Consider the following 12820-nt stretch of genomic DNA (forward strand, 5'->3'; position numbering starts at 1 on the left):
TTCTGATCATTCCACACCTTGGCTTCCCCATATGGCACAGTTGACAGGTCTTGATAAGATCAGATCAACTTTATTGTCCCAGAGGGGGCCTTTTTGTTGGACGTACAAGAACGACTGCTCCTACATGACATACGCAACATATAATACTGATCACCTCATAGAAATAGTGCAATTTAAAAACATAGTAGGTCAAAATTACATACACACACACACACACATCAGCCAGTCAGTCAGTCCATAGCAGGGACCGTATACAGATTGTATTGATGGTCAATTCAGGACAGTTGTTGTCCGGGTTTGTGTTCCACAGCCAGATACCCTGGTGTAGGCTATTGATAAATATATGGAGGGAGGGGATCTCTATCGTGCTTGCTTCAGTTCCGTGTGGTTGTCTCAGCCTGCCCCTCAGACTAGAATGTTGTACCTACCTACTGGAAGTTGGACAGGCAGTGCCAGTCAGTACAAGGTGCTGGAGAGTGGGATGAGGAGGACAGAAGGCGATGGGAGGTGGGGAGTGACAGAATGATAGGGAGAGTGGATGATAAGGGAGAGGAGTGGAATGGCAGTGGTGAGAAGAGATTGGTATGGCAGTTTATTTTAAACGGGGTGTTTTGAGGTCTTAGTGTGAGGAATGTAGTGGAGCCTCCTCTCAGTCGTACAGTGCACTGCTTTTACTCTGTCACTGAAACTCCTACATTCTATCAGCCCAGCTACACAGACTGATGAAATGCATGAAGAATGCACTATTTATCTATCCAAATTAAATTGTCTCTATTGTCCATCAATGCATGAGCCCCATAGAAAAACCATTGGCAACCATTTTTTATGGATGCAAAATCTGTGTGGTCTGGCCCTTATTTAGGGTTTGCAGACTTCAATGAGTAAAGATTGCCATTCTTCTTTTCCATGTCAAGCATTGCTACACCTTTATGGTGATTTTGATAACATTAAGGTGGTATGCTGTTATACACTGACTTCCTCATTATCGTGATTCTAAATATCTATTTTCGTGCTTCACAGGGAGAAAAAACAGAAAATTCAAGACATTAAAAACAACATAAAAGAAGCTATAGAGGTCAGTAATTGGTGCTGTTTACTGCTGATTTCTCCCTCTTGGTTACATTGTTTACATGAGTTAGCAGTACTAGTATCCCAATAGAGGAAGTCTTTAACACATTTCAAGATTTACAAAAACATTTAAAAAATGTCTGTAGATTTTGTAAATCAAGGTTTTTCTATTTTCCTCCATTCCAGACTATCGTGACAGCCATGAGTACACTGACGCCCCCAGTCCGGTTAGCCAACCCAGCACACCAGTTCCGAATCCAATACATCCTCAACCTAGTAAATCAGAAGGATTTTGAATTTACATCGGTAAGTATTTTTCTAATTAATAATTACTTATTCTCCCTGTCATGTTGGCATGTTTCCGGGTTGTTCTCTGATGGTGCTCGTTTAGCTCAGTGGGCTAACAGACTAGTTCAAACCCTAATTGGATTCTGCAGTCTCATTCTGAGTTCTTGCCCCAAAGAAAAATGTCCACCTCAAACTGATGGAACTATGAACATTAGTCAAACTGGCTGCTAACGTGATATAGGTCTATGTGTTTGAATTTAAGGCAGGATGGAATAGACCCAGTCAGTGACTGGAGGAATAGGACCAGTCAGTGACTGGAGGAATAGGACCAGTCAGTGAATGGAGGAATAGGACCAGTCAGTGACTGGAGGAATAGGACCAGTCAGTGACTGGAGGAATAGGACCAGTCAGTGAATGGAGGAATAGGACCAGTCAGTGAATGGAGGAATAGGACCAGTCAGTGAATGGAGGAATAGGACCAGTCAGTGAATGGAGGAATAGGACCAGTCAGTGAATGGAGGAATAGGACCAGTCAGTGAATGGAGTAATAGGACCAGTCAGTGAATGGAGGAATAGGACCAGTCAGTGAATGGAGGAATAGCCAATAAGTTCCTCGAGGAACATCACATCAGCCATGAAAGCTACTACAGTATGGTGTCTGGCTGTTTTGTGGTTCAGTAATTAGCAAGTGTGCTCTCCTTGGGATGCTCACAATTGAATGAGGCTCTCACCTGAGAGATGCATGGCCTGTGCCTGTTAACACTGATTGTGTTTAATAACACTAAATGAGTCTGATGGGAGTTCCCCTCTGAAACACCAGGACCCTCAGGGATTCCTTCCAAACTGCCTGTTCCCAGGGTTGGCAGGCAGCTGGGTAGGCAGACAGACAGACAGGGAAACAGGCAGGATAAGCAGGCAGGCAGGATAAGCAGTTTTCCTATTCTGAATCAGAAGTTGCATCTTTAGGTGAGAGTTTGCCCCCCAATCCCCTCTTCTGTAAAACTTGTAAATATTGACTTGTGACTTCCTGTGTTATACTGATGCTAAAATGTTTATTCTACTGAGCCTTGTATTATTTCTTATTGTTGTTGCATTGTCGAGAAGGAACCTGCAAGTAAGCATTTCATTGGACGGTGTATACCGTGTGTATCCCATACATACGACTAAAACGTGAAACTTGGTGAGAATTTTCCCCGATGCTTTCTATAGATTTGGAGATATTTTATATGGTCTGTTGCTGTGCCAAAGTAATCTATTCAGAAACTATTCAGACCCCTTGACTTTTTCCACATTCTGTTGCGTTACAGCCTTATTCTGAAATGGATTTAAAAAATAATAATTCTCCTTTAATCTACACACAATACATAATGACAAACCAAAAATTTGACATTAACATAAGTATTCAGACCCGTTACTCGGTGCTTTGTTGAAGCACCTTTGGCAGTGATTACATCCTTGAGTCTTCTTGGGTATGACACAACAAGCTTGGCACTCCTGTATTTGGGGAGTTTTTCCCATTCTTCTCTGAAGATCCTCTCAAGCTCTGTCAGATTGGAAGGGGAGAGATTTGCTGCACAGCTATTTTCAGGTCTCTCCAGAGATGTTTGATCGGGTTCAAGTCCGGGCTCTGGCATGGCCACTCGAGGACATTCAGAGACTTGTCCTGAAGACACTCCTGCGTTGTCTTGGCTGTGTGCTTTGGGTCGTTGTCCTGTTGTTAGGTGAACCTTCACCCCAGTCTGAGGTCCTGAGTGCTCTGGAGAAGGTTTTCATCAAGGATCTCTCTGTACTTTGCTCCATTCAACTTTCACTCGATCCTGTCTAGTCTCCAAGTCACTGCTGCTGAAAAACACTCCACAGCATGATGCTACCACCACCATGCTTCACTTTAGGGATGGTGCCAGGTTTCTTCCAGATGTGACGGCAGGTAGCCTAGTGGTTAGAGCGTTGGGCCAGTAACCGAAAGGTTGCTGGATCGAATCCCCGAGCCCCTGAACAAGGCAGTTAACTCAGTTCCCTGGTAGGCCGTCATTGTAAATAAGAATTTGTTCTAGTCTAGTTAAATAAAGGTGATGCTTGGCATTCAGGCCAAAGAGTTCAATCTTGGTTTCATCAGACCAGAGAAGTCCTTTAGGTGCCTTTTGGCAAACTCTAAGTCATGTGCATTTTACTGAAGAGTGGTTCCTGTCTGGCCACTCTACCATCGTCCTGATTGATGGAGTGGTGCAGAGATGGTTGTCCTTCTAGAAGGTTCTCCCATCTCCAAAGAGCAACTCTGAGACAATTCCTTCAACCTCATGGCTTGGTTTTTGCTCTAACATTTACTGTCAACTGTGGGACCTTATAGAGGCAGGTGTGTGCCTTTCCAAATCATGTCCAATCAATTGAGTTGACCATATGTGGACTCCAATCAAGTTGTAGAAACATACAGTGCCTTGCGAAAGTATTCGGCCCCTTTGAACTTTGCGACCTTTTGCCAAATTTCAGGCTTCAAACATAAAGATATAAAACTGTATTTTTTTGTGAAGAATCAACAACAAGTGGGACACAATCATGAAGTGGAACGACATTTATTGGATATTTCAAACTTTTTTAACAAATCAAAAACTGAAAAATTGGGCGTGCAAAATTATTCAGCCCCTTTACTTTCAGTGCAGCAAACTCTCTCCAGAAGCTCAGTGAGGATCTCTGAATGATCCAATGTTGACCTAAATGACTAATGATGATAAATACAATCCACCTGTGTGTAATCAAGTCTCCGTATAAATGCACCTGCACTGTGATAGTCTCAGAGGTCCGTTAAAAGCGCAGAGAGCATCATGAAGAACAAGGAACACACCAGGCAGGTCTGAGATACTGTTGTGAAGAAGTTTAAAGCCGGATTTGGATACAAAAAGATTTTCCAAGCTTTAAACATCCCAAGGAGCACTGTGCAAGCGATAATATTGAAATGGAAGGAGTATCAGACCACTGCAAATCTACCAAGACCTGGCCGTCCCTCTAAACTTTCAGCTCATACAAGGAGAAGACTGATCAGAGATGCAGCCAAGAGGCCCATGATCACTCTGGATGAACTGCAGAGATCTACAGCTGAGGTGGGAGACTCTGTCCATAGGACAACAATCAGTCGTATATTGCACAAATCTGGCCTTTATGGAAGAGTGGCAAGAAGAAAGCCATTTCTTAAAGATATCCATAAAAAGTGTTGTTTAAAGTTTGCCACAAGCCACCTGGGAGACACACCAAACATGTGGAAGAAGGTGCTCTGGTCAGATGAAACCAAAATTGAACTTTTTGGCAACAATGCAAAACGTTATGTTTGGCGTAAAAGCAACACACCATGCCCACTGTCAAACATGGTGGTGGCAGCATCATGGTTTGGGCCTGCTTTTCTTCAGCAGGGACAGGGAAGATGGTTAAAATTGATGGGAAGATGGATGGAGCCAAATACAGGACCATTCTGGAAGAAAACCTGATGGAGTCTGCAAAAGACCTGAGACTGGGACGGAGATTTGTCTTCCAACAAGACAATGATCCAAAACATAAAGCAAAATCTACAATGGAATGGTTCAAAAATAAACATATCCAGGTGTTAGAATGGCCAAGTCAAAGTCCAGACCTGAATCCAATCGAGAATCTGTGGAAAGAACTGAAAACTGCTGTTCACAAATGCTCTCCATCCAACCTCACTGAGCTTGAGCTGTTTTGCAAGGAGGAATGGGAAAAAATGTCAGTCTCTCGATGTGCAAAACTGATAGAGACATACCCCAAGCGACTTACAGCTGTAATCACAGCAAAAGGTCGCACTACAAAATATTAACTTAAGGGGGCTGAATAATTTTGCACGCCCAATTTTTCAGTTTTTGATTTGTTAAAAAAGTTTGAAATACCCAATAAATGTCGTTCCACTTCATGATTGTGTCCCACTTGTTGTTGATTCTTCACAAAAAAATACAGTTTTATATCTTTATGTTTGAAGCCTGAAATGTGGCAAAAGGTCGCAAAGTTCAAGGGGGCCGAATACTTTCGCAAGGCACTGTATTAAAGGTGATCAATGGAAACATGATACACCTGAGCTCAATTTAGAGTCTCATATCTAAGGGTCTGAATACTTATGTAAATAAGGTATTTCTGTTTTTTATTTTGAATACATTTTGCAAACATTTCAAAAACCTGTATTTGTCATTATGGGGTAGATTGATGAGGATTTATTATTTATTTAATCCATTTTAGAATAAGGCTGTAATGTTAAAAAAAAATGAATAAAGTCAATGGGTCTGAATACTTTCTGAATGCACTGTATATTGTGGATTGGAATGTCTGTGGCTTCTGACTACTTTTCTGAAGCATCTAACTCATTATATTAATGTGGGTTTGTGTGTGTTTGGCCAGAGAAGACTATCTGATTGGCTGCTGCCGCCTCCTCCTCCCTCTCGCCCTCCCCCTATCCCCTGGCCCTAGGCTAGGGCCTACCAGAAACCAGTCTGACTGGTTGACTCTGCCTGCCGCTTCGCTCTGCTTAGGGTTCTGACAGGGAACAGGGACAGGAAACCTAAACTTAGCCAATGCCTTGAATATACTGACTACATCCCAGTGTCTTCCTTAAAGAGTTTGGTTTCTTCTACTGTACGTAATGGCCTTTTGTCTCAGTGAACTTCCTCAACCCATATGTTCGTTGTCCTCATCTGTCTCCTCCTCTTCTGTACTTCTCTAAATATAACACCAGTTTGAACCAGGACAGGTGTCTTGCTATCTGTCTGTCCTCAGCTATGTACGCTGATGATATACCTCAAGAATAGGGACAGGAGTTTTAGCCTATTTGGTTATAATATTTTGGGGGGTTATTATATTTGTCCTATTACACACAAGGGTGTAATGGAAATGTGTTTCTTGCCTATCCCATCTCCCCCTGAGATACCCTCAGGGAGAAGGATCACAGCCATTGTACAGCGCCCCAGGAGCAATTAAGGTTAAGTGCCTTGCTCAAGGTCTCAGTGACAGATTTTTCACTTTGTACCCTTTTCACCTTGCTCCGGTATTCGATCCAGCGACCTTTCGGTTACTGGCCCAATGCTCTAACCTTAAGGCTACCTGCCACATGTTTAGGAGAAACACTTGACCCTACTAATTAGTGACTAGCGTTAAAATGCTCGTTGATTGATTTACAACATGAGTGAATGTCAGGATTTTAGCGTGGTCAGTGAGACTGACATTTCTGTTGTTTTTTTTTGCATGCAGGCATTGGCAGTCATATCAATTGTCATGTAAGCCTGTGTCTTGTTACTGTCTGGACTCCAGAGGCCTAGTTGGGGATGCTTAGAGAGTCCTTGTCATTTGGAAAGACAAGGTTCTGTTATGGTGTTGCTGTCCCTCATCGTTCATGTGTAGGCTGCTTGATTTGATGAATGTTTTCTTCACTCTGTATCTCTTGTGTCTTGTGCCCACTCTGTCTCCACTCACCACTGTCAACTAAGGCTGTAGGTTCAATGAGACCACTTAAAGGAAAACACATGCAATGCCCGCCCCAAATATGTCATTTTCAGCTTAAAAGTATTTTCTGATTGGTTGATTTAGTGTTGAATTCCCAATTGACTCTTACATGGAATTCAAACAGGCTGCGCGCTTGCACCATCGTGCATAAATGTATTTTGTCCCCCACACCAAACGTGATCACGACACACAGGTTAAAATATCAAAACAAACTCTGAACCAATTACATTAATTTGGAAACGGGTCGAAAAGCATTAAACATTTATGGCAATTTAGCTAGTTAGCTTGCACTTGCTAGCTAATTTGTCCTATTTCGCTAGCTTGCTGTTGCTAGCTAATTTGTCCTGGGATATAAACATTGAGTTGTTATTTTACCTGAAATGCACAAGGTCCTCTACTCCGACAATTAATCCACACATAAAACAGCCAACTGAATAGTTTCTAGTCATCTCTCCTCCTTCCAGGCATTTTCATCTTTGAACTTATATGGCTATTGGCATCTAAACTTTCATAATATTACTACACCGACCGGCAACACAGTTCGTCTTTCAATCACCCACGTGGGTATAACCAATGAGGAGATGGCACGTGGGTACCTGCTTCTATAAAACAATGAGGAGATGGGAGAGGCAGGACTTGCAGTGCGATCTGCGTCAGAAATAGAAAGGACGTTCGTTGACACGCGTGAGCAGTGTGGGTGCAATAATTGAAAAACATAGATTTCTAAATTTATTTTGCGACGCGAGCGGTGTGGTCAGCCTATTAGCCTCTATGCTAGCCCAGGGATTGCCAACCCTCCTGGGCAGCTCCTGCAGGATTTTGTTTCAGTCTAACTTTAAACACATATGATCATATTAATTATCTCCTCCTCAGGATTAGCTGGTGTAGTTTGCTATAATATGACTAGAGCAAAAGCCTGGGTAGGTTAGATAGGATAGATTTAGACAAGCATTGCTTCTTCATCTTACCTTCTGATAGGCTAAAGACATGTAGAACATGTAGTGTATTTGGAGTTTAAAAAGGCTTCTGAAGTTTGTAATTTCCACTTTATAATTTCAGACTTGATTTTCCCTTACGAAAAATGTATCAACCCATACAAAAATGGCCATTAATTTTAGACGGGTTGGCTGACAACGTCGCGATAACCACTCTGTTTTTCCCCATAGCTGTGCACACATTGTAGTTGCTAGTGGTAGCCCAGTAGTTAAGAGTGCGCGGTCAGTAACATAAAGGTTGCTGGTTCAAATCCCAGAGCCGGCAAGGTGGAAAAATCTGCCGTTCTGCCCTTGAACAAGGCACTTAACCCCAAACAACAACTTCTCCCAGTGCACTGATGACTTGGACATTGATTAAGGCAGACCCCCCTCTGATTCAGAGGGCTTGAGTTAAATGCGGACGACACATTTTGGTTGAATGCTTTCCGTGATGTGCAACTGACTAGGTATCCCTTTCCCTAAACAACCAACCCGTCTATAATCCACATAATTCACATTTCCTGTTGCTCCAGGATTATTTTCCTGCTGTAGGAAACTGGCTAAAATTAAGATCCTACGTACTGTATGTAGGTGAACTATCGCTCAATTATCCAATAATTTGAGATGTACAGGTGTGCCGCGGGGGTAGGGCCGCGGGGGTAGGGCCGCGGGGGTAGGGCCTAGGACTATATTTTCTATTGCCTGAATGAAATGAATACCTGAAATGTAAATAATGTTGAAGGACTTTTCTAATCTGAGTTGGGTCCAAGTTGGCAACCGGTTTAACTGTCTACCCATGTACTGGCCTGATCCAGTTCTCTGTGTTATGTTGTTCTGCAGGAGTTCTATGAGCATGCTAAGACCCTATGGCAAGACGAGGGGGTGAAGGCCTGCTTCGAGAGATCCAATGAGTACCAGCTGATCGACTGTGCACAGTAGTAAGTACCCAACCACTCTTTGCCCCTTTATGAAACACACACACACACACACAGACTCAAACTTCAGGACAGGTTAAGTATTCATTTAACTGCTTTGTTGCTGACTTATTCAATTTGTCCAGCTGACAATGACATCCTTAATCTACAGTGTGGCTGTTGTTTCACTCTACAGTGTGGCTGTTGATTCACTCTACAGCGTGGCTGTTGATTCACTCTACAGTGTGGCTGTTGATTCACTCTACAGTGTGGCTGTTGATTCACTCTACAGTGTGGCTGTTGTTTCACTCTACAGTGTGGCTGTTGATTCACTCTACAGTGTGGCTGTTGTTTCACTCTACAGTGTGGCTGTTGATTCACTCTACAGTGTGACTGTTGATTCACTCTACAGTGTGGCTGTTGATTCACTCTACAGTGTGGCTGTTGATTCACTCTACAGTGTGGCTGTTGATTCACTCTACAGTGTGGCTGTTGATTCACTCTACAGTGTGGCTGTTGATTCACTCTACAGTGTGGCTGTTGATTCACTCTACAGCGTGGCTGTTGATTCACTCTACAGTGTGGCTGTTTCACTCTACAGTGTGGCTGTTGATTCACTCTACAGTGTGGCTGTTGATTCACTCTACAGTGTGGCTGTTGATTCACTCTACAGTGTGGCTGTTGTTTCACTCTACAGTGTGGCTGTTGATTCACTCTACAGTGTGGCTGTTGTTTCACTCTACAGTGTGGCTGTTGATTCACTCTACAGTGTGACTGTTGATTCACTCTACAGTGTGGCTGTTGATTCACTCTACAGTGTGGCTGTTGATTCACTCTACAGTGTGGCTGTTGATTCACTCTACAGTGTGGCTGTTGATTCACTCTACAGTGTGGCTGTTGTTTCACTCTACAGTGTGGCTGTTGATTCACTCTACAGTGTGGCTGTTGTTTCACTCTACAGTGTGGCTGTTGATTCACTCTACAGTGTGACTGTTGATTCACTCTACAGTGTGGCTGTTGATTCACTCTACAGTGTGGCTGTTGATTCACTCTACAGTGTGGCTGTTGATTCACTCTACAGTGTGGCTGTTGATTCACTCTACAGTGTGGCTGTTGATTCACTCTACAGTGTGGCTGTTGTTTCACTCTACAGTGTGGCTGTTGTTTCACTCTACAGTGTGGCTGTTGTTTCACTCTACAGTGTGGCTGTTGATTCACTCTACAGTGTGGCTGTTGTTTCACTCTACAGTGTGGCTGTTGTTTCACTCTACAGTGTGGCTGTTGTTTCACTCTACAGTGTGGCTGTTGATTCACTCTACAGTGTGGCTGTTGATTCACTCTACAGTGTGGCTGTTGATTCACTCTACAGTGTGGCTGTTGATTTACTCTACAGTGTGGCTGTTGCTTCACTCTACAGTGTGGCTGTTGATTCACTCTACAGTATGGCTGTTGTTTCACTCTACAGTATGGCTGTTGTTTCACTCTACAGTGTGGCTGTTGTTGAGATTGTGTTTTACAATAGCTTGTTTTTTTATTTGTATATGCTGGAGATTTGTGCATATTCCAATATATTTTCATTGTGGCTGTGTTGGGAGGGAGAGGGTTGGCTGTGTTGGGAGGGAGAGGGCTGGCTGTGTTGAGAGGGAGAGGGTTGGCTGTGTTGGGAGGGAGAGGGTTTTACAGTAGAGCTTACCTTTCCCTCATCGGCTCATAGCTTTTCATTTCTGGAATAGTTTCTTATCTGTTTTTTGTCTCTGTCAGACCTGACTATGTTATAAGTCATGCACTGGTCACATGAATCCAGAGTTCTTGGAAGATGGATGCTGTTGGTGGTGGGGGGGGGCATTAAAGCTTTGCAGCAAGATGATCATGAATTCTCTCCCTTGTTTTGAAATGTGATTCTGGTTTGTTATTCTTAGCCCGGGGATGCGAGCCGCTCCTGGAACGTCAAAGACAGGCAGGAAGACGACAGACGGAGAGGCAGGCAGGTAGACAGACAGTTAGGTGCAGGCTAAAGGGGGAGAGACATATAGATGGAGGTCTTTCCTGCATTGCGGGGTATGTATGTCAGCCCTCCTCCAGTCTCCCACACCCAGCAGCCCAGCCTGTGTTGTGGATCAGATGCTGGGTAGCCACACCGGAAGTGCTCCCCTCCCCCCGCTGTGTACTTATGTAAACGGAGAAGCAGAGAAGGGGAGAGGGAGAGCTATTTTTAACTCAGGCTAGCTGCAGAAGGAGAAAGAATTAGTGTGTGTGTGTGTGTTGGGGAAAGAGAGACAACTTTAGCATCAATGATGGTGTCGGCATGGAATGAAAATCTGTCTGGGTTAGAGAGGGAAAGTGAAAACCCTCCCTCGGTAATGTTCCCCCCTCTCTGTGTCAGTGATAAGGACATGGTAGTGTTCCCCCGTCTCTGTGTCAGTGATAAGGACATGGTAGTGTTCCCTGTCTCTGTGTCAGTGATAAGGACATGGTAGTGTTCCCCCGTCTCTGTGTCAGTGATAAGGACATGGTAGTGTTCCCCCGTCTCTGTGTCAGTGATAAGGACATGGTAGTGTTCCCCCGTCTCTGTGTCAGTGATAAGGACATGGTAGTGTTCCCCCGTCTCTGTGTCAGTGATAAGGACATGGTAGTGTTCCCCCTCTCTGTGTCAGTGATAAGGACATGGTAGTGTTCCCCCGTCTCTGTGTCAGTGATAAGGACTTGGTAGTGTTCCCCCGTCTCTGTGGGAGAGATAAGGACTTGGTAGTGTTCCCCCGTCTCTGTGTCAGTGATAAGGACTTGGTAGTGTTCCCCCGTCTCTGTGTCAGTGATAAGGACATGGTAGTGTTCCCCCGTCTCTGTGTCAGTGATAAGGACATGGTAGTGTTCCCCCGTCTCTGTGTCAGTGATAAGGACATGGTAATGTTCCCCCGTCTCTGTGTCAGTGATAAGGACATGGTAGTGTTCCCCCGTCTCTGTGGGAGAGATAAGGACATGGTAGTGTTCCCCCGTCTCTGTGTCAGTGATAAGGACATGGTAGTGTTCCCCCGTCTCTGTGGGAGAGATAAGGACATGGTAGTGTTCCCCCGTCTCTGTGTCAGTGATAAGGACATGGTAGTGTTCCCCCGTCTCTGTGTCAGTGATAAGGACATGGTAGTGTTCCCTCGTCTCTGTGTCAGTGATAAGGACATGGTAGTGTTCCCCCTCTCTGTGTCAGTGATAAGGACATGGTAGTGTTCCCCCGTCTCTGTGGCAGTGATAAGGACATGGTAGTGTTCCCCCGTCTCTGTGTTAGTGATAAGGACATGATAGTGTTCCCCCTCTCTGTGGCAGTGATAAGGACATGGTAGTGTTCCCCCGTCTCTGTGGCCGTGGTGATAAGGACATGGTAGTGTTCCCCCGTCTCTGTGGCCGTGGTGATAAGGACTTGGTTGTATTCCCCCCTCTCTGTGTCAGTGATAAGGACTTGGTAGTGTTCCCCCGTCTCTGTGTCAGTGATAAGGACATGGTAATGTTCCCCCGTCTCTGTGTCAGTGATAAGGACATGGTAGTGTTCCCCCGTCTCTGTGTCAGTGATAAGGACATGGTAGTGTTCCCCCGTCTCTGTGTCAGTGATAAGGACATGGTAGTGTTCCCCCTCTCTGTGTCAGTGATAAGGACATGGTAGTGTTCCCCCGTCTCTGTGTCAGTGATAAGGACATGGTAGTGTTCCCCCGTCTCTGTGTCAGTGATAAGGACATGGTAGTGTTCCCCCTCTCTGTGTCAGTGATAAGGACATGGTAGTGTTCCCCCGTCTCTGTGGCAGTGATAAGGACATGGTAGTGTTCCCCCGTCTCTGTGTTAGTGATAAGGACATGATAGTGTTCCCCCTCTCTGTGGCAGTGATAAGGACATGGTAGTGTTCCCCCGTCTCTGTGGCCGTGGTGATAAGGACATGGTAGTGTTCCCCCGTCTCTGTGGCCGTGGTGATAAGGACTTGGTTGTATTCCCCCCTCTCTGTGTCAGTGATAAGGACTTGGTAGTGTTCCCCCGTCTCTGTGTCAGTGATAAGGACATGGTAATGTTCCCCCGTCTCTGTGTCAGTGATAAGGACATGGTAGTGTT

At 44.5% G+C, this 12820-nt stretch overlaps 1 protein-coding gene across 2 annotated transcripts in view; it reads left to right on the forward strand.

Annotated features, from left to right (window-relative positions):
• Positions 1–12820, forward strand: part of LOC139371346 (guanine nucleotide-binding protein G(s) subunit alpha-like) — a 50880-nt gene that overhangs the window by 18790 nt on the left and 19270 nt on the right. For both annotated transcript variants that reach the window (XM_071111693.1, XM_071111692.1), the window contains exons 3-5: positions 1021–1075; positions 1255–1374; positions 8661–8758. In XM_071111693.1, coding sequence (XP_070967794.1) covers positions 1021–1075; positions 1255–1374; positions 8661–8758 — 273 coding nt within the window. The remainder of the gene's footprint in view (positions 1–1020; positions 1076–1254; positions 1375–8660; positions 8759–12820) is intronic.

Source organism: Oncorhynchus clarkii, chromosome 17, assembly GCF_045791955.1.
Source record: "Oncorhynchus clarkii lewisi isolate Uvic-CL-2024 chromosome 17, UVic_Ocla_1.0, whole genome shotgun sequence".
NCBI lineage: Eukaryota > Metazoa > Chordata > Actinopteri > Salmoniformes > Salmonidae > Oncorhynchus > Oncorhynchus clarkii.